The sequence below is a fragment of the Corvus kubaryi genome, unplaced genomic scaffold (genome assembly GCF_017639235.1).
Source record: "Corvus kubaryi isolate FWS band 111438036 unplaced genomic scaffold, C.kubaryi_AGA036_p1.0 37300, whole genome shotgun sequence".
Classification (NCBI taxonomy): Eukaryota; Metazoa; Chordata; class Aves; order Passeriformes; family Corvidae; genus Corvus; species Corvus kubaryi.
This window is the reverse complement of record NW_024581093.1, coordinates 5,870,950-5,890,113: the sequence shown is the minus strand read 5'-3', so window position 1 is coordinate 5,890,113 and position 19,164 is coordinate 5,870,950. Positions and strand designations below refer to the sequence as shown.

Below are 19,164 nucleotides of genomic sequence, written 5' to 3'. Positions count from 1 at the left end.
GGTGGCCCCCACCATGCTGCTGCCTCTGTCACAGCCACCAAGAGGGCAAAGTTCCTGGGAGAGCCAGAGGAAACAGTGCTTCCTTCCCAGCAAGCTTCCAACAATCCAGCAGCTCATCAGGGCCGAGGAGCTGCACAGGAGGGGCACAAAAACCTCCAAAAAACCCCCAGCCCTCAGGAAGAGGGACAAGCAGCAAGAGGGGACACAGAGAGCAGCCTCCCTTCCAGCCCAGTGGTGTGTCCCCTACACAGCAAGGTGGGGACAGCAGATATCCTGGGACAAGGCACAGCCAGTGAGGCAGAGCAGCTCACAGGGTGGTTTAGCATTCCCTGTCACACCCATCCGGTGCGGGGACATTTGGGAACATGGCTTGGCCACCATAGCTGCCGGCTGCAATCTGCTTCCAGTGCTGGACATGGGTCCTTACTGGTCCAAACTTGAAGCAGGGCCTAGTTAACCAACAGCAGCTGGAGATGGGGAACATATGGATTTGCACACATAGTAGGGCTGTCTCCATTCCCAGGGCAGCCCTGGTTTCAGTGGCCCCCATCCTGTGTCACCACCTCGTACCATCTTGGGTGATGCATCCCATGCCCAGCAGCCAAATTTTGGCAACATTTGGCTGAGTTGCAGGGCAGGGAAATGCCAAAAATCACAATTATTTCCCATTACATCCCCTGTCATCCTCCAGGCAGCTATGCTGACACCCAACTTGCCCTGCCCCAGAGCACTGGGGCCAAAGAAACACCCTCACAGCGACACCAACACTCTTTAAAGGTTTGTTTTTATTTCTGGTTTAAAATCAAAATTAGTCATTCTCTGTAATTACATTATATATAGATTTATAGAGACATTATAGAAAAGAATTTTTTGCTTTTGTTTTTCTGCAAAAATCTGTAAATAAAAAATAAAATAAAACAAACAAAAAAAAGGTGGCAGCTTCTGTCCATCCATCTGTCCGTCCCTCTATCACTCCTCCTGCCCCTGCCCTCCACAGCACTTCCCAACAGGCCAGGAAAGGCTCTGGGCTGAGGCCACATCTCACTACACTCCCTACAGCCACAAGCCAGGGAGGGACAGGAGCATGTGGAGCTGGAAAGAAGAAACGCCAGCAGAATATATTAATATCTCATATTTCATTTTATTTAAGTCCTGGGGACTCCAGGTGGCAGAGGGCAGCAGTCCCCATGGCCCTGGCAGCTCCTGGAAAGAAACAGCGAGGTTTCCAAAGTGCAGGTCCTTCCGGGACAGGGCGCGTGCCCTCGAGCGAGAGGAAGGCAAGAGGAGGCAGAGAAATCCAGTACCTCTCCCCGCCGCCCCAGTGCCGGCAGCTGTAGCCGGCGAGGGGGGCAGGAAGGGTGGGCTCCCTGGGTATTTTAAATAGCGATCAGAGGGTGGGATGTGCAGCGAGCCCCCTGCCCAGTGGTGCGGAGGTGGCACCTGTGGGGCCGGTGGCCAGGGACAGGGAAGCGGTGCTCCGTAAGGCAGTGTGCAGCCGTGGCGAGCTGCCGGCGGGCGGGGTAATACTGTGATGTGGTGCTGAGAGCGGGAGCTGCCGGGTCCCCAGTCCGTGCAAGCCCGGGCGGCCCAGCGGTGCCTTTGCCCTCAGAGATGGCAGGTGGGTGTGCGTGGATCTCAGAAAGCTGTACTGGCCATGCTGGCTGGTGCAAAGATCCGCGGGAGGCTGTCCAGGGTCTCCTCCAGTCGCCGGTGAGCTGATTTACCATCTTCCCCTGCAAGTAAACGTCATGGTCAGTGATCCAAACTGTGTAAGTTCTGTCCCCTGCCCATCCCTGGCCACCTACCCTGGCCTTTCCAGGGAAGCATGCCTAACACCTGGCAGAGCTGAGCCTGCGTGCTATGGCCACAGCACGGAAACCTCTCGTTCTCCTTAGCATGCCCCTGGGCAGGTCCCAGCTGGGATCTGGATCAAAAAGTCCCCAGAGCTCCTGATTCAGAGGCTGCAAATCCTGTTCTCAGCTGCCCACGCGGGGCAGGGATAACCCGTGTTTGGGCTGCAGGAGTGTTGGCTTGTGGAGAGCCCCACTTGGGGCCAAGGGACCACTGCTCAGGGCTGTGCCAGCTCCAGTGGTTCCAACAGCTGTGCACATCTGCATGCACTGGCATTGGGGTCCCAAGGGCTCCCCCGGGACCCCCAGGCACACACAGGGATGCACACATCCACGCTACAGGCTCACTCTGAGCTCTGCCCACAAATCTGCCTGCAGCAGCCATCCCCAGCAAGAGGTGGTGACATGGACAATCTGCTGGGACATAGGACACAAGGCATCTACATGTGTCAGGGTGCCAGTGGGATGTGCACTATCAACAACCAAGACACACAGACTCCAAAACGTGACACAGCTGACAGGCTCTAAGACGGAGACATTCGTGAGCAAAGCGGCCAGAGCAGGGACAAGGGGGACAAGGACAGCTCACGTGTCCCAACCTGTGCAGCAGCTGCCGCGATCTGGAGGCCTAGAAACCCACTCAGATGGTTCTCTCAGGGCCATCTAGCAAATAATAAATAACAACCAGGCTTAGTGCTGTGGCTACAGGATGCCTGGCCCTCACTGCCAGCTTGCTCTTGCCTGGCAGAGCTTGGAGCATGATGAACCAGAGTGCGTGGGGTAGGCAGGGACCAGCCACAGAGCCCCATCTCCCATGGGCACTGCTGGCACCAGGAGATGCCACTTGGGATGCTGTGGGTGAGGAGCAAGCAGAGAAGCAGTGGGACACTCACCGCACAGCATCAGGCTCTGCTTGGCTGCCTCCCGCACAGGCTCTTTGTCGGTTTGGCACAGGTAAACCAGCTGCTCGATGCTCTCCTTGGCCTGCAGGAGAAGGGACAAGGAGAGGAGGTTTGAGTGTCAGGGGTGGAGCAGGAACACAGTCAGATGGGGAAGGCAGTACAGGGCATTGCAGCCCCATGGTCCAGAAAAGCCCCTCATCCTCTTTCTTCCCTCCTTTTTCCTTCCTGCTCTGCCCCTGCCTGCTGCTACAGCACATTTGGGGCATCCCCAGCTCTTCTCTCCCAGGAGCAGGAGGCTGTGCAGGTGTGTCCAGAGTCACCAGCCACGTGTTTCCTCTTCCTCTGGAACATGCAGCCCTGCTGCCCCCTCCCTACATCCCTCACCTTCAAGCAGCCCAGCGCCGCACACCCTGCCACACGTGTCTGCACCTCCTCATCCTCCAGCTGCTCCAGGAAGCACACGAGGGCCTGGGGGAGATAGGGGAGTCAGTGCCACCATCCGCAGCAGAGCCGGGGGCAGCCCCCCGGGGGCTGTGGCACCAGCCCACCTCGTCCCTGGCTTGCCCAGCACGTACCCGTTGGCGGAAGCGGGGGTTTTCCGCCAGGCTGCGGAGCTGGGCTGACACGGCGCTCACCACCTTGCTGTTGCCCTCCACGAGGAGCAGGCTCAGTGCCTTCAGTCCCTCCTTCTTCAGGCGGCCCTCGGGCACGCGCTTCAGGGCACGCAGCACCACATCCTGGTCGTCTGAGTTGAGGTTCTGCGCCAGCAGCGCTGCGGGAAGCCATCAGCTCAGCCAAGGTGTGGAGAGTCACATGGCACTGCCCCCACGCCCCTGCCACCCATCCCTGGGCACCCCGGATCCATGCTGGGCAGAGGGGGCCCCACGCAGGGTGCCAATGCATGGAGTTGCTCCCCAAGACACTGGGGACCTACAGCAAGGATATGGGAAGGCAGCATGGGACTGGGCTGCACTCTGGATCAGACTTGCCCACCCCAAGGATGGCTGAGCCTCTGGGTGGTGCCCCAGAATGGTCATGGCACTGCTGCAGGGTGATCAGTCACTATGGTGATACTCTGGCACCCCATCCCAGGGCTTAAGGAGGGTGGGAGGACACCCACCTTCCTCTGCCAGCTCCATCATGTAGGTGTCAAGCACCAGGGCACCAAGTGACTCAAAGTGGCTCCAGTACTGGAAGATGGTGACCTGCTCGCTCTGGGCGCTGCCGGGCCGCCGGGGCAGCCGCCGATTCAGCACGTCCTCCACCAGTTTCACACACACTGTGGGAACGAATCAGGATCAGGGTGTGCAGCAGCCATGGTCACCCCTCTGTGGAGCTCCTGGCACCCATATCCTCCCACTCATGGTCACTGAGTGAGACTGACAGCTCCCCAAACACCCCTGGGCACCCACTCACCAGCATCAGCCAAACCAGGGTGCTGCTCGCTGATGGGAGCTGCATACTGGGCACTGAGCACCTGCAGGAACCGCTCTACGGGGCAGGTGTAGACATTGGGCACTTCCACACAGAGGTCCCAAAGGGGCAGCACGCCCTCCTTCCGTGTCGAGAACTGCACCACTGTGGGAACAGGCACTGTCAGACCTCCCCAAGGCCATGGCAGCAGGCGGGTGACTCCTGCCCTCTGTCTGGCATGGTCCCTCACTGCCCAGCCATGCCCACGAGTGGACACAGGTTTCACACAGCCTCCAGGGTGGCACAGAGGGTCCCCTCAGCTGTCTCTTTACCGTCAGCAGCTGAGGTGGCTGCTCCTGCGCGCTCCTCCGTCAGCTGGCACACGATCTCCAGCACCTGCGACTCCCGCAGCAGCCTGTCCAGGGCATACATCTCCTGGCACCGCAGGGGACCGAAGGTGCCCAGCTTCTGCAAGGCACAGCCAAACCAGGGACTTCAGTGACAGAGCTCACTGCCCACATCACAGCCTTCAGGCTGCAGCAAGACCCCCTTCAAGGGCTCACATACAGCCCACCCTAGGGTGTCTCCTGCTGCCATATCCCACCCTGGTCCTCACCAGCAGCAGGCTGTTGCAGTTGTTAAGGTGAAGCACCAGAGCCTTATCCAGGAACTCATTGCCGGTGCTCATGGGGTCAGTGCTGGCCTCAGAACCACTGCACATTCCAGTGTCATCTGCCCCCATCTCGCCAGCGCTGGGGGCCCTGGTGCCACGCAGGGGTCTGCCAGCCCTCCTGCAAGCCAGGGAGAGATCAAGGCAGTGGATCAGCAGAGGACACCTGGACCTGCCCCTTCCCCACCCACAGGGCAGAGGATAAGTCCCAGGGGCACAGGGGCTGCCTCCAGCCCACCCCTCACAGAGAGCTGCAGGGTGCTACCAGAAGGACCGGGTACTTTCTGGATGTTCCCTAAGCTGTGAGGAACAGGTCTAAATATGCTTAGGCACCCTGGCAGAGCTGAACATCCCCCATTCCAACTGCCCCAAGGCCATCTCCTGCCCTGTGCCCCATCCTATGAGCCCCACTGTGCACCTCTCATCTTGGAGAGGCTCCTCCTCAGAGCCCTCTGAGTCCTCCATGTCGGAGGTGTTGAGGAAGCTGAAGCTCTCCAGCGCGTGCTCCACTGTCAGGCTGATGCTGGAGGCCCGGCTGAGGAAGATGCCTTGCTTCTGCTGTGGAGGAAGGCATGGTGGAGTTGAATCCTGGCTCACCAGCCAAGATTGCCCTGCCACCCACATTACCAGGCTATGCCATCAGGGATGGCCCCATCACCACCATCCCTGGGCACTGCCAGCAGGGATGGCCCCATCCCCATCACCCCTGGGCACTGCCAGCAGGGATGGTCTTGTCTCCATTGTCTCAGAGCACTGCCACAATGGCTGTCCCTGTCCCCATCATCTCCAGGCATTGCCAGCCAAGATGACCCTGTCACCCTTGCCCCGTGACACAGCTGGGAGCCCCTCACCAGCAGCATCTCCTCCAGACGTTTGAGCTCTCGTTCAAGGGGCTGCAGCTCCGGGAACTGTCCCCGATAGTCATCCAGAGCTGAGCCCAGAAGGCCAATTGCCTCCTCCAGACCTGAATCCACCATCTTCCCCCGCAGCACCTCAGGGATGCTGGTGGGCTGTGGTGGGGTTGGGACGGGCCTCTCTTCTGCAGAGGCTTGTGCCAGTGCTGTGGGGGTCCCGGTGCCATAGTCACTCTGTGCTGGTGCCTGGCTCTGCACTGGCTCGGCCCTGCCAGCCTCCTCCTCGCAGGAGATGGCCCATGCCACAGAGGCACGGGGCTTGGCCTCAGTGGCCCTGTCCTGCCCTGCCACAGCAGCTGCCACTGCAGCACCAGGGTCTGCGTCTTGCTCGCCCATCCCTGTGTCCTCTGGGCTGGGTGCGGGCTCCCAAGAGCTCTCCGCAGTCTTGACCTCCATTGTGGCATCCACGCTGGCCTCGCTGATGTGGCTCAGAGTCCGGGAGTAGGGCACATGCCCGTTGGCCACTGTCTCCTTCTTACGGCTGCCTGGCTCCTCCGGCTGGCTCCCAGCAGAGGGGACACTGCTGCCACTGGCCCCAAGCACGGCATCAGCCTCCTCTGGTTGCTGGGAGAAGGAGATCTCGATGGCGGGGGCGGAGGCCTGCACCTCGGGCTGCACGATGGGCTTGTGTGTGGCATGGCGGGCGCTGCCGGACAGCTGGGGGCTGGAGGAGTCGTCCGAGGACTCAGAGGAGATGGACCAGGCTGTGCCATTCTCCAGCTCCTCCTGGCGCCGCAGCATGTTCTGGAGAGGGGGAGAATGGTGTCAGCTGAGACCCTGCTCCTGCTTCCCCTGCTCCTCCAGCTGTCTGCGTGTCAAGCAGGGGCAGGATCGATCTGAGCTGGAGGGCACTGAGGCTGCCATGGCTCTGCTGGCACAGCAGGATGGTCAGCAAGCACTTGGCAGATTCCAGCTCTCAATCCCACCCCATGCCAGCAGGCAATCCAGCTCCCCATGACCAGCCCCATATGTCCTGGAGCCTTGGGGTGCCAGCGGCCCCCTAGCACAGTGGGATACAACACATGGAGCCAAGGACACCACCCACCATGGCTGCAAGGACAGCAACAGCTCCAGCACCAGCTTGTGGGGACACCACTGGCCACCACACCAACTTTGTGGGTCACCATCACTGAACTGGTGCCACGCCAATTCCACATTAGTCACACCAGCACCATGACAGCATCACACAAGTGCCACGCCAGCACTGCCACACCAGCACCATCTCACCAGCACCATCACCAGCACCACACCAATGCCACCAGCACGGGGACACGGAGAAGCTGTGTACTCACTAGTGCCCAGCTCTTGCATGGGGGTGAACCCAGGCTTCCCTAGCTTGGGGACTAGCTCTGCAGGACCAGCCAGACCCAGCCTGGCAGGATCAGGCCTTTGGGCATCAGCAAGGGAGAGTAGGAGACAAGGAGTGGCTACAGCTACTGCAGGATGGCCACAGCGCTGGGCTAAGCTACTGGCCTGCTCCAGCCCTGCACTTACGCGGCCCTGCTGCGGCCATCTCCCGAGCTCGGCCGAGGAGACATCGCCGCAGGAGCAGCTCTGAGACAGCTTCTCGAAGAGTGTCTCCCGAAAGATGTCCAGCAAGGACCAGCCACGCTTGTCAGCCGCCCGCTCCGGGCTCTTGGGCAGAGAGAAGAGGAGCTGTGAACGTGGGAGGGAGGAGCATGTGCCGGTACTGGGGAGTCCTGGTGGGATGGCTGGAGAGGAAGGAGCTGCCTACCCGTCCCTGAGCTGTGCCACCCTCTGAGACGTTGCCTAGGCACATCCCTGTGAGGATCCCTCCACTGGCCATGTCTCCTGAGCAGCCCTGCCTGGTGCACACTTACATAGAATGCCTGTTCCCGCAGGGACGGCGTGTCAGGGGGACTCTGGTTGTAGGTGGAGAACCTCTTGTTCACCGTGGAAGCCTTGTTGACACTGCTGGCTGCCGAGGGCTGGTCGTCCTTGTCGAAGGGGCTGGGGAGGACAGCAGGGAGGTGAGGGGTGTGCACCAGCCTGGGGGGTCTCAAGACACCAGGACTCCCTCCAGTACAGCTCTGGTTTTCCATAATTACGGCCCAGTTTTGGGACAGGAGACAGCCTGGGGTGGGCCATCTCTTGCCATTCCATGCTGGGCATCCCCAGCACTGCCATGTGCCACCAGCAATGCCTGCTGAGGTACTCACTTCCAGGTCACCTCCAGGCTGAGTTTGAGGGTGCCCAGGTCGTTGATATCCACAGCCACTACCTGGGGCAGAGCCGCAAAGAGGTCCTTGGTCTCACAGGACACATTGCCCACCACAACGTGGTTGGCCAGGCTCTTTAGCTCTGTCACCTGGAGGAGGAGAGGAAGGAAAGGAGGAGATAAAGCCATGGGCCAGTGAGTGTGAGGTTTAGGCAAGGTGCTGGAGGGAAGCTCAGGGAAGTGGTGGAATCACAATCCCTGAAAGTGTTCAGAAAACATGTGAATGTGGCACTTGGGGACATAGCTTAATGGTGGGATCGGCAGTGCTGGTTAATAGTTGGACTTGATGAGCACAGAGGTCTTTTCCAACCTAAATGACTCTACAATGCAGGAGGATAGCTGGCCCACCCATCCCTGCCCTTTTCTGCACTGTACCTTGATGGAGAGGAACTCGGTGACGAGGGGCAAGAAAACCATTTCCTCGCTGTCCCACACCTGCTTGCTGTTCACCTCAATGCGCCCTCGCAGCTTCCACCGCTGCCGTCCGTACTTCATGAAGATCTGGGGATGCAGAGGTGTGGGTATAGGGGAGACATGACCCCAAGGTGATGGGTGCTCTCTGTATGTCCCCAGGCATGGCCATTGACCCATGCCACCCACCACCACCCACCACCACCCTGCAACATGCCCTCCACGCCAGCACCCACCTACACCCCTGAGACACCCCAAGGACAACAGGGCAGAGGAAGAGCAGAACCCAACCCATATGGTCCCACCAACCTCATACTGGTCACCAGCACAAAGCCGGGCAAAGCCTGCCAGTCCTGCAAGAGAAGGCAGAGGGGCGTCAGCAGGCAGCAGGCAGGCAGGCAGGCAGCAGGACAGGGATGGAGCAGGACATGGTACCTTTCATCCGGATGTGGAACTCGCCCAGCTGGCTCTCCAGCTCATTCTCCAACAGACACATGTTCTGGGAACAGACAGACAGATGGACAGGACCCATCAGCAGCCATCCATGGACTCAGCACCCTGCCAGCCCACCCTAGCCAGGTGTCTCACCTCTGTGTACTCCTTGTAGCCCTTGCTGGCCTCGGCCAGGCTCTCGCGTGCCTCCCGGCTGCCCGGCGAGCCCGTGCTGTAAGCCTTGACCATGTTGTGGGCTCCATCGCGGAGCCGCCGCTGGATGCAGTAAGCCTCATACAGCTCATCTATCTGCAAGGACAGGCCCGAGCTGTGGTGAGGGGCAGGGCTGGGGACAGCACGGCCACCCCAGCACCGCCCCAACTCTCACCTTGCTGGCGTGAAACTCCAGGCGACGCAGGAAGCGCTCGATTGACTTCACTTGCTGGAAAAGCAGAGAAGATGGTGTGAGCAGCAGTGCAGCCCCTCTGTGGAGCAGCCACAGGTCAGGATGTGCCCTCTGTGTCCCCTGTCCTGAGGCTGGGGTGGGTCCTGGTCACCAGCCCTGCCTGGGAGGTGCAGGGTGGCAGCCAGTGGGAAGCACCCATGTGCTGCAGCCTCCTCCAGACTCCCCTGCTCCAGAAGGCCCTCCAGGAGCCAAGCCAGGCTCCAGGGTGCTTTTTTGTCCCAGCCTCTGAGCTAACCCAAGCCCTGCACTCACTAACAACAGCTTTTGTTTGCCTCAAAGGGGTTACAAGACCATCTCTCCTTATGCCCCACCCAGGGCCACTCTGCCCACAGAGCCCCAGTCCCTCTCCTTCCCAGAGGACAAGGCAGCAGGGCAGTGCTAGCGGAGCAGGGCTGGCAGTAGCACATCCCAGGCACAAGGAAGGGGAATACAAGGGGGACAAGACACTGATCCCGCTTACCTTATCCAGATCGTAGAGAAAACCCTGGAGGAGAGATGAGAGGGATAAGACGTAGCACAAAGCCAGCTCTGCCCACCCAAAGAAGACCCAGCACATGGCACCCACCACCCATAGCACAGCAGTGGGACATGCAGCACCCAGCCAGGGCTGGGGAGTGCATGACAGAGGGACAGGAGCCCCAACACCAGAGCCTGGGCTGGCCCCTACAACCCCACAGAAACAGGCTCTGCCCCAGGTACAGATGGACCATGAGTTGCCCCAGCTGTGCCCACAACCCCGGCTGTCTACCCAAAGCACCACTCCCCATAAGGCTCTTCCCAAGTGGCACTCACCAGGCGTGAATTCCTCTTGGACTCACGGATCTGTGTGCTGAGCTTCTCCAGTTCCAGCTGGTGCACCTCCAGGTAGGCTCTGGGGGCAACCACACCATGGGGGTCAGGTTGGGACACTGTGTCCAGGACTTCTGCTCCCCACAGCCCACACCAACCCAACACATGTGGCAACATATCCCCACTCCCTGTTCCAGGACCCAGTTGTGGGAACCCATATATGCCTCTACACGGGATGTGGTGGGATGTGGGACCCCACACAATCTGGGACCCCAAGGCAATGTGCCCAAGAGACCTGCCATGTCTATGCCTGGTGAGAGCAGAGAGCTCCCAACCCCAACCCATGTCACAAGCTGTCTCCATGCCCCTCAGGAGCTCCCTGCCTCCACCCACCCAGCACTTACGTCAGGCCCTTCTTGAGAGCTTCGTACACCTCGTCCAGGCGGTTGGGCTGAGGCACCTTGGGTGGTGGGGACTTGTGGGACATTGAGAACATCCTACTGACCCTGGAGCCAGTCTTGCGGGAGACAGTGGGGGTGAAAGCTGAGAGATTCCTGGGGAGAGAGGCTGGGATCAGCACGCAGCGCCAGGGTCTTTCTGGATGCCCCAGCCAGCCTGTCTGGAGACAAGGGTGATTTCTGGGATGGAGGCCAGGTCCACTGGGACCTGCCTGGCCCTCCCAGGACTCCCTGGAAGCCATTCTAAGTGTCCAGCAGGGCTGGAAGACACAGAGCCATGAGACTGGGCAGCACTGCTTGCACCACATGCCTGCAGCCCCCTGACAATGCATTTGGCTGCCCCAAAGCCATGGGAAAGACAAGGAGAAACCCAAAAATGTGGAGATGGAGAAGAGCAGGGAGGCAACATTGTCCCAGTGGGGTCCAGGAGTTTGGCTGTGATGTAGCCTCTGCGGAGGTGGAGGGTTCCTGGTGCCAGCTGGGGGGAGCCAAGGCAAACAGAGATAGCACCAGCTGGAGTCAGGCTAAATTCCTGGAGTGCCTCTGGGGACATCTCCAGACCTTGTTGGCCTCGAATGGGGCCATGCTGGGCTCCATCCCCAGCACCCAGGTTGCCAGGGGCATAGAGGTGCTCCCTGGGCACTGTGGCAGAGTGAAATATGCCACCTTGTGCTTCCAGGATCAGGCAAGGATCCCAATCCAGCACGGGAGCATCCTGGGGACCAGCAGCCCTGTCACCTCATCACACAGCACAGCGACATGGGGCAGGGACATCCTCACTGATGCTCTGCCTCTCCAGATGTCAACAAACCTGCTGGATGGAGCTGCCTCCCCCGGCTGACCCGCGGGATGCCGACCCAGCACTGGGACCCGAACACCGAACACCACCCTTCCTGCCTTGTGCAATGGAGTCACTCCCCAGCCGAGCGAGCAACGCCTCGCTCAGACCGGCTCTTCCCTTCCTCCTTCCAAAGCATCGTCGCGCCACCGGTGCCCAGGAGACACCATGGGCTCCTCATTTCCCAGCCTCAGGCTGTACCTCCCATCCTGTGCTGCTCTTCACAGAAGTGACAAAAAGACTTCCCCGAATCATCAGTGGGGAAATGAATGTCTTGGCCTCCTCCCAAGCAATGGGTAAGCGCCTAATTTCCACCATTCCTCCTCATTCCTATCCTCCAGGGTCCCTGGAGGCATCTCCCACTAGCATCTCCCCAGCAACCACTTGGCTGCAGGCATCTAAAAGTCCTCCCTCTTCTCTGTTTCTAAGAGGCCCCCTCTGGTACCCACAAATCCAGCAATGAGCTGGTGACCTGGAAAGTGTCACTTTGCCCAAAGGCTGGACAGGACTTGGGGACAAAGTTGATCAGGGCAGGAGGCCAGAGTGCAGGAAGGCTCTGCCTGGAACCCAACGACTACCTGTGAGAGGGTAGCCGGGAGCTAGGGATGGTGCAGAGGGGGATGGAGGGGAAGTGCAGCACGTGGGGAGGCTCAGCAGAGAGGAGGAGGAAGGGTATGAAGGGACCGTAACATCACCAGTGGCTGGAGAGGCTGGAGCAGGCAACAGCTGCTCCTCACACTGCAGCTGGCGGGCAGCCGGTAAAACCTTTCAAACGATAGGTTTGAGGTGACCCTGAGGAAACCCTGATTCACACCAGCACTCAGCCCCGAAACTGGCTGCCGCAGGATGTCAAGGCCATCAAGACACTTCAAAGCCACCCCAGCTTTACTGCACCCATTAACATTATGAGATGGTCACAGGGAAGCTCTTTTAAGAGCTGGTTGAAGAATGAGGTGAGCTACACCTGCCCCCTCCATGCTCTGGTGGCAGCAGCCACATGGCTGCAGGGTCCACACCCCACCTGGGGCACAGCATTTCCAGAAGGCTGGGACGATGGGCTCTATCTCCCACATGGCCTCAGTGTTCCCTGCAGCCCCCTGTGCAACAGCCCCTGGCTACCAAAAAGGTCCCTGAGCGAGATGCTGGGACAGCTGGATGGGAAGGAGCCTCAGGATGCACAGCAGGTCCCACCACAAAGCCCAAGCCTGTCCCTGTCCCTTGTGGCAGGCAGCGTGAGCACCCATTTCCTACCTGAAGGGCCGGTCGGCCGATGAGTTCACTCCGGCGAAGGACTGGCTCCTATTGATCTTGGTGACGAGGACTCGGCGCTGCGGGCGCACAGACAGTGACATCGTTGAGTGTGACCTGGAGGGCCGCCCTGGGGACAATGACACAGCAGGGTCACCAGCAGCGGGGTGAGGACACACAGGCAGGCAGGACTGCCACCAGGACTGAGAATGGCACCCACAGACCATGGGTTGGGAGACTTCCCACTCTCTCAGTCCAAGAACATTCCTGGTGGCACCGGCACACAGATCTCATGCTGCCCCCAGAGATGCTGCTCTTGGTGAAGGAGGGCTCTGGGCACTGTGAGCTCTCAGTGGGCACACCCAGTCGTGTCCCAGCTTGGCCCTATGGGAGTCACAGAAAGGGGCTGATGCCCAGTGCATACCATGGCCTTTCCCAGATGTGTCCGTGGCAAACTCTACATGGTGCCCAAGCCCAGACACCTCCTCCTGAACCCCACCTCGTCCCATGTCCACTGTCACCCGTGCCACCCTGCTGCAGGGGCAGGAAAAGCACAGGGCTGGACCCGGCTGCCCAGCCCTTCGCTGTCTCCTCACTTGCTTCCGCTCGCTTGCTCCAGCAACCAGGAGGGAAACCCAAGGACAACAAAGCACTTTGGAAAGTTCCCAACTTTGCCAGGAACTCTGCATCGGGGAAGAAAAGGCTGAGCCATTCCCTGCCAGGCCCTGGAAAGTCTGCGCAGGCCACATGTGTCCAGCCCCATGGCTGCTGCACCCCTGCCCTCTGCTCCTGGCAGTGACAGTGTCAGGAGCCTTGAAACCACTGCCTGCTTGTCCCCACCACAGCCAGTGCAGTTGATACCAGCTGGGGGTGGAGCAGATTTCTGAGTCTCAGGGCCCAGACCCGTCTGCCACTCCATGTCACAGGAGCCATTCCTGTATCCCTGGTCAGGGCTGGCGCTCAGGGAGGGCATCCCAAAGGACAAGGCAAGAGCAGGGGAGAACAAGGCTCCTGGCCCTGCCACCCCCAGCAGTGCCAGCTGTGCACAGAGAGGAGCCCAGCCTACAGGGCAGCCACAGAGGAGCAGGATGCAGGATGCTCCACTTCATTCTGGCCACCACTGATGGCAGGTCAATCCCTCTGTCCCAGCCAGCCCTGAGCAGAGCTGCGGGAGCTGCTGGGGATGAGCCCACACAGTGCCAGCAATCCCCCACCCCACCAGGGGAGGCCAGGCAGGACCCTGGGGATGCACAGCTTCCCTGGCAGACAGACTGAGCCAGAGCCATCTCCCTACATCCTAAGGGGCTCACTATGCCTTTCCTCCTGTCTCCAGCATGGCCGACAGTGAACAGCACAGGGACACAGGCACTGCTGGGGCTTCTGCCACCATCCTCACTCCTTCCCCGTGCCCAGGACCCTGGCTCGGCCTGGTCCCACACGGCTCACACCCACTCAGCCACTGGTGGGCATCCCCTCGGCACGGTGCCCTTCACCACCCCGCACGTCAGGCTGGGGCCAGGGATTTGCAGCACCCAGAACGTGCCAGAGCCATTTGCAGTCAAAGCTAACCACCACCACTCACCTCTATCCCAGTGGAGCCAGGAGGCAGCAGGTCCATCTGGTTTCCCCTTGGGACGCGTGTCCCAGCCCAGACCACGGAGCCACTCGGCGGGTCCCACGGACACGGTTATCTGGGTGCCAGTCCCTCCATTTTCCAGGACAACACTGTCCCAATTAAGCTCATTACGAAGAGCTGTAATCCCTGGCAGCACAGCTGACCTGCAGATTACCCTCTGCAGGGCTCTTTAATCTGCTCCCCATTGAGCGATGAGGGCCTGTGGCACCCGTGCTTGCTCCCCAGCTGGGTGCTACAGCGGCTCATCCATAGGGAGAGCACCCACCATCCCTGGACAAGGCTCTCCATGTGTGGGGCAGGTCCCAGCTCGGGGTGAGGATGGTCCTGCCAGCCTATCCTCCTCCAGCCCACGCTGCCATTTTGGGGCACAGAGGGACCTCTAAAGGGAGTTTCCCAGGCAGAAGCCTGCACTGGGGAAGGATGCTGAAGGTGTCAGAGGAGAGAAGGATGCCGAGAGCATCAGGGGGAGGGGGATGCTGGAGGCATTGGAGGGGAGAAGGATGTTGGGTATGCTGGAGGGGACCGATGCCCCAGCACAACTCCCCAGCAGTCAGAGCAATCCCCAGCCACTTGCCCAGGCACCTCAGAGGCTCCAGCAGCCACTTGTGCCGTGCTGGGTCCTGCTCCAAAGCACTGGAGGCTCCCTCACTGCCACAGGGAGCAGTGGCTGCTGACAGGACCACATCCCTGCGCTCCAGCCCCAGACCCGGCTCTCCCATGGCACCATGGCACCCTGCGTCCCCAGGCCTGGCATCCTGCAACCCAGATCCTGTGCCAGGACCCCAAGCCCCCTTGGAGGAGTGGGACACCATATCCCTGCTCTGCAGGAGTGATGCTCCAGGAGCCCCAAGGATGCTCCAGTCCAGCACCGGTGGGCAGCCAGCCAGGTGCCGAAGGGCTGCAAGAGGCCGGGCAGGCAGGGTGTGGGGTCTCTGTTCCTGGCACGCTTGAGCTTGACTCACAGAGGAGGAAAAATCCCCAGCATAGAGCATTCCTGACATTACCGAGATAAGAGGTACCTGGTACCAGCAGCACAGCCAGCCCCCACAGGGAGCAGAGCCCGGGGCGCACTTGGAAGGGACCACCGTGCACCGTATCTTGCCCAGGCTGGTGAGCCCCATGCCAGGCTTACCATGAGGCTGGCACCAGCAGAGCACTGGCACACTCGTGTCTCTGCCATGGGCTAAAACCCCATGCACATCCTTTCTCTCTCCTGAGCAGGAGAGGTCCTGCCCCAAAGATTCAGCCCCAGCAAGCCCCACCGCCCCCTGCCCTTAGTTAGGGCTCAGTGCTAACAAACCTGCCTCCCGACCAAGCTTTTCACCTTTTCTGCGCCACAGACTGCCTCCAGCTCTCCCAGCGTAGGAAATGCAATCCTGGGAGTGTGTCCGTCTGTCCGTCCTCGGCCAGCACTGCCCGTGGGCAGTGGCCAAAAGGGCAGTGAGCAGCTGTACAGGCAGCACAACGCGGGGTGCTGGAGCCCACCCCGGGGCTCTCCAGCTCGGCCTCCGGCTCCTCTCTCGACGCCTGGTGCTCTGGAGATGATTGGGATCCCAAGAATGCTGGTCTGAGCAGTGGAGGGGGCAGTCCGACCGGCTGGGTTGGTCCCAGCTGGTTTCTGTTTCCGACACTCAGACACCAGCCTCAGGTCGCTCCGGCGGGTTTATCAACACTGCCCTGGTCAGAGACGCCCCAAACTGGCTCCCCCCGAGTCCTCAGCCATGCAGCCCTGGGAGCTGGGGGTGCTCTGACCAGCACCTCCAGGGATGTCACTCACTGAAGGCCATCAGTGCCCAGGGAAGCCAACCCAGCAGCCTCCAGCACCCCTCACCTCGGGGAAGACACCCACGACCAGCCAGCAGCACCTAGAGCACCCAAGGGGCTTCCTCAGGAGGAGCTGGGCTGTGGGCCCGCACTGTGGCCATCCCCGGGGCACAGCAGGGCACCAGTGTCCCCCAGTGGGGGAAGCCACGATGGACACAGGACCGTCCGTCCTGCCCGTGGTGTCTGGGGCAAGTGGGGGGTCCCACAACACCCCGCCCAAGCACCCTTGGGTGAAACTTGGGCGCACGGCAGGGATGACCTCGGGAGCCTGTGAACTCAGCCCGCTGGCTCGGCTCCCCCCAGAGCAGCCGCTGCATCCGTGTTTGCACAGCTGTGGCCCCGCTGCCCCAACCCAGGCACGTACCCCGGCCCCCGCCGGCCCCTTCCGGCCCCGGGACGGCCCTTGGCCAGCTCCCAGCGTGGGCTGGAGCAGTTCTTCCCTCCCATCGCTCCTCATCCCCCCTCAGCACAGGGGATGGGAGCATCCGGGACTGAAGCCATGCCGCCTTGGTCACAAGGAGCCTGGGAGCCGCCTCTTCCCTGACCTCTCCATGCTCTGCCTCTCCTCCAGGAAGGCAGGACACCCCCGGCTCCTCCTCGTGCTGGGCGAGGAGAGGGACTGGGGGCTTTTGGGAGTCAGATGAGTCAGTGAATGGCATCCCGGCTCCCGTGACTCACTCGGAGAGAAAGTCCCAGCCATAAGGTCACAGCCCCACAGCCCCCACCGGAACAGGGAATGGCGGTGTGGTTGTTTGGGTGCTGGCTGCTCTCGGCAGTTTGGGTTGGATGGGTGCTGGCTGCTCTCGGCCCCATGGCAGTAGGGGCATGGCGCTGATATCCGCCCCTGCGGCCACTGGAGGCTGCTGGCTCCTTGGGCCAAGTGGGAGGGCGGCAGGAAAGGGAAGGAGCTGCGAATGGGAAGAATTGCAGGAAGTGCTTATTTACCCCGCGGAGTATCCCTGCGGAAGGGCAGGGCACGGCACAGGCAGACACTCACAGCCAGTTCCTCGGGGGGGCTCACAGCCCCTGACCCCGCCACTCATCCCATGGGCTCCCTGCCTCCAGCCAGAGGGAGATGCAAACCCAAACTGTGACCAGGAAAGTGGCAACCATTGGGGCAGGGGGTTTCCCAGGGGCTGGCAAAGCTCAGGCCCAATGTGTTCTCTAGGATGGCTCCTGGGAACCAGCCCAGGACCACCATGGTCCTGGTGAAGTCCCCCACCATCAAAGGCACAAACCGAGCACCCAGCCAGGATCCCCACGGACACCGCTCACCTCTGTACCCTGTAAGATGGGGCCGCATCCTGGCCATGGGCACCAGACTCCACTCCTGAGTGGGCTGTGATCCCTCTCGAAGGTTCTGGGATCCTCTAGAAGGATCCTTCTGGAATTGGCATAACCTTGTGGAGGTCCCACATGCCACCTTCCCCCTGACCTTCTCATCTCCAGGGCACTGTGTTGGGTACCAGTATCTGCCCCCACAAATCCTGCCCAGACAATTTGGTCCAAGTGCACAAAAGCAGCCCCAAGGTCCTCCATTCTGCCCAGGTCCCCCGGGGCCACCATGCCAGGGATGCTCGACATGGAGATGGGCTCTGTTTGTCCTCATCAAACATGGGGGCACGAGCAGGGAAAAAACAGTTTTCCGAGGAAAACTGTGCTGCCATGGCATCAGGCGCTGCAGGGGCATCAGAGGTGCATCACCCCGGAGCAGCTGGCAGCTGTGGCCCCTCTCCTGCCTTGAGACGCAGAGCCTGGATCTCAGTGTGGGCAACAGCAACATCAGGCAGCCAAGGGGTTCTATCCTGCACGGACACCCTGTCCTGACACCCCATCACTGCAACCCGTGGAGACAACCGTGTCCCTTGCAGGTGGCGGGTGCGTATGTCCTTGGTGTCCCTATCAGGGAGAGCTTCCCTCCCAAGAAAACTTCTCACCCCAAAAATCCCCGCCTGAGCCCAGCCACGTCACCCCGGGAGCCTCAAACAGCTGGGGGTCCCCAAATTATCACCGTTTGCCTGGGAGCCCTGGCGCTGCCGGTGCTCAGTACCTTTTGCTTTGCCATTCATGGCGTGCTGCGGCAGCACATCCCCCTCGGGCTGGGCTCGGTGTCCCGGGTGGTTGTTGCTCTCGCATGCCGTCCGTCCGTCCGTCTGTCGGCCCGAGTGCGGGGGCCGTGGCCGGAGGGCTCCCCCCGGGCAGCAGTCTCCTCCCCCGCTTCCCCTGCCCGCGGGCTGACATCACTGCCCAGCGCCGCAGCCCCGGCGTGACTCAAGGGGGACGGAGGATGGGAGGACACGGGAGGATGCCTGACCCCCTTGAAGGGAAGAGGCCCCACCAGCACCGGCTACTCCCGGAGCACGGCACAGTTCGGTCCCTATCTTTCCCTCCCCACCCCTCCAATAGGGAAACTGAGGCACAGGCGGAAGGGAGGGGAACACACTGCAAACTCCCCCCCTCCAGCCCGTCTCTGGATCGCTTCCCTTGGAGATCCCCTTCCCACCGGCACCCAGGGCCGGGCACACACCAGGGAGCACACCCCGCCCTGCCGAACGCACCGCTGGCCCTGAGCTGCTGCAGTCCCCGAAGCTGGGTGGGGGATGCACAGCCCCTCGCCCCCATCCCTGCCGGCTCCAGTGCGGGCAGGCACAAAGCCGTGGGCAGCTGATGCTCACACCACTGCCGCTCGCTTCTGCATTGCTTGGGTTTAAATATAAGTATATACAAATATAATAAATATATATATAGTTATATTTATGTATATATAAAACCACCGTGGCTTTGCTGTAGGCTTCCCACAGCATGCAATCCCGTGCCATGCCTGTGGGCACCCTCCAAGACCTAGGAACCACTGGGAAAAGGGTTTCCTTGCTCAAAAGTCCCTGGTTTGTATCCGGAGTCTCCAAAGCCTTGGAGGAGCTCTCTTCAGCCAGAGCTTCCTCACAGGGCTCTCCAAAGATGCTGGGTGCAATTCCCATGTGGGAACGTGTGTCCTGCTTCCCACGGGGGTCCAGCTCCCACAGGGCAGTGTGGCAGACCTACCTGCCCTCCATGCCAATTCCAGCAGCCAGCAG

General features: G+C 60.7%; 1 protein-coding gene across 11 annotated transcripts in view; it reads right to left on the bottom strand.

Annotated features, from left to right (window-relative positions):
- Positions 1-767: 767 nt before the first annotated feature.
- Positions 768-19,164, bottom strand: part of RIPOR1 (RHO family interacting cell polarization regulator 1) — a 31,985-nt gene continuing 13,588 nt past the window's right edge. For 3 of the 11 annotated variants that reach the window (XM_042027268.1, XM_042027262.1, XM_042027263.1), the window contains 22 exons: positions 12,634-12,760; positions 10,491-10,640; positions 10,090-10,168; positions 9,758-9,781; positions 9,220-9,273; positions 8,988-9,140; positions 8,835-8,898; positions 8,709-8,752; positions 8,364-8,489; positions 7,930-8,078; positions 7,591-7,720; positions 7,244-7,384; positions 5,687-6,493; positions 5,254-5,393; positions 4,782-4,956; positions 4,498-4,633; positions 4,169-4,330; positions 3,873-4,031; positions 3,328-3,524; positions 3,137-3,220; positions 2,744-2,834; positions 768-1,733 (listed from right to left, as the gene is read on the bottom strand). In XM_042027268.1, the coding sequence (XP_041883202.1) occupies positions 1,636-1,733; positions 2,744-2,834; positions 3,137-3,220; positions 3,328-3,524; positions 3,873-4,031; positions 4,169-4,330; positions 4,498-4,633; positions 4,782-4,956; positions 5,254-5,393; positions 5,687-6,493; positions 7,244-7,384; positions 7,591-7,720; positions 7,930-8,078; positions 8,364-8,489; positions 8,709-8,752; positions 8,835-8,898; positions 8,988-9,140; positions 9,220-9,273; positions 9,758-9,781; positions 10,090-10,168; positions 10,491-10,640; positions 12,634-12,734 (3,264 nt within the window). In that variant the 5' untranslated portion in view covers positions 12,735-12,760 and the 3' untranslated portion in view covers positions 768-1,635. Of the gene's footprint in view, positions 1,734-2,449; positions 2,514-2,743; positions 2,835-3,136; positions 3,221-3,327; positions 3,525-3,872; positions 4,032-4,168; positions 4,331-4,497; positions 4,634-4,781; positions 4,957-5,253; positions 5,394-5,686; positions 6,494-7,243; positions 7,385-7,590; positions 7,721-7,929; positions 8,079-8,363; positions 8,490-8,708; positions 8,753-8,834; positions 8,899-8,987; positions 9,141-9,219; positions 9,274-9,757; positions 9,782-10,089; positions 10,169-10,490; positions 10,706-12,633; positions 12,761-14,212; positions 15,471-15,590; positions 16,389-18,101; positions 18,420-19,164 lie in introns of those variants that run through there. The other 8 variants (XM_042027266.1, XM_042027267.1, XM_042027269.1 and 5 more) reach the window with 8 other exon arrangements.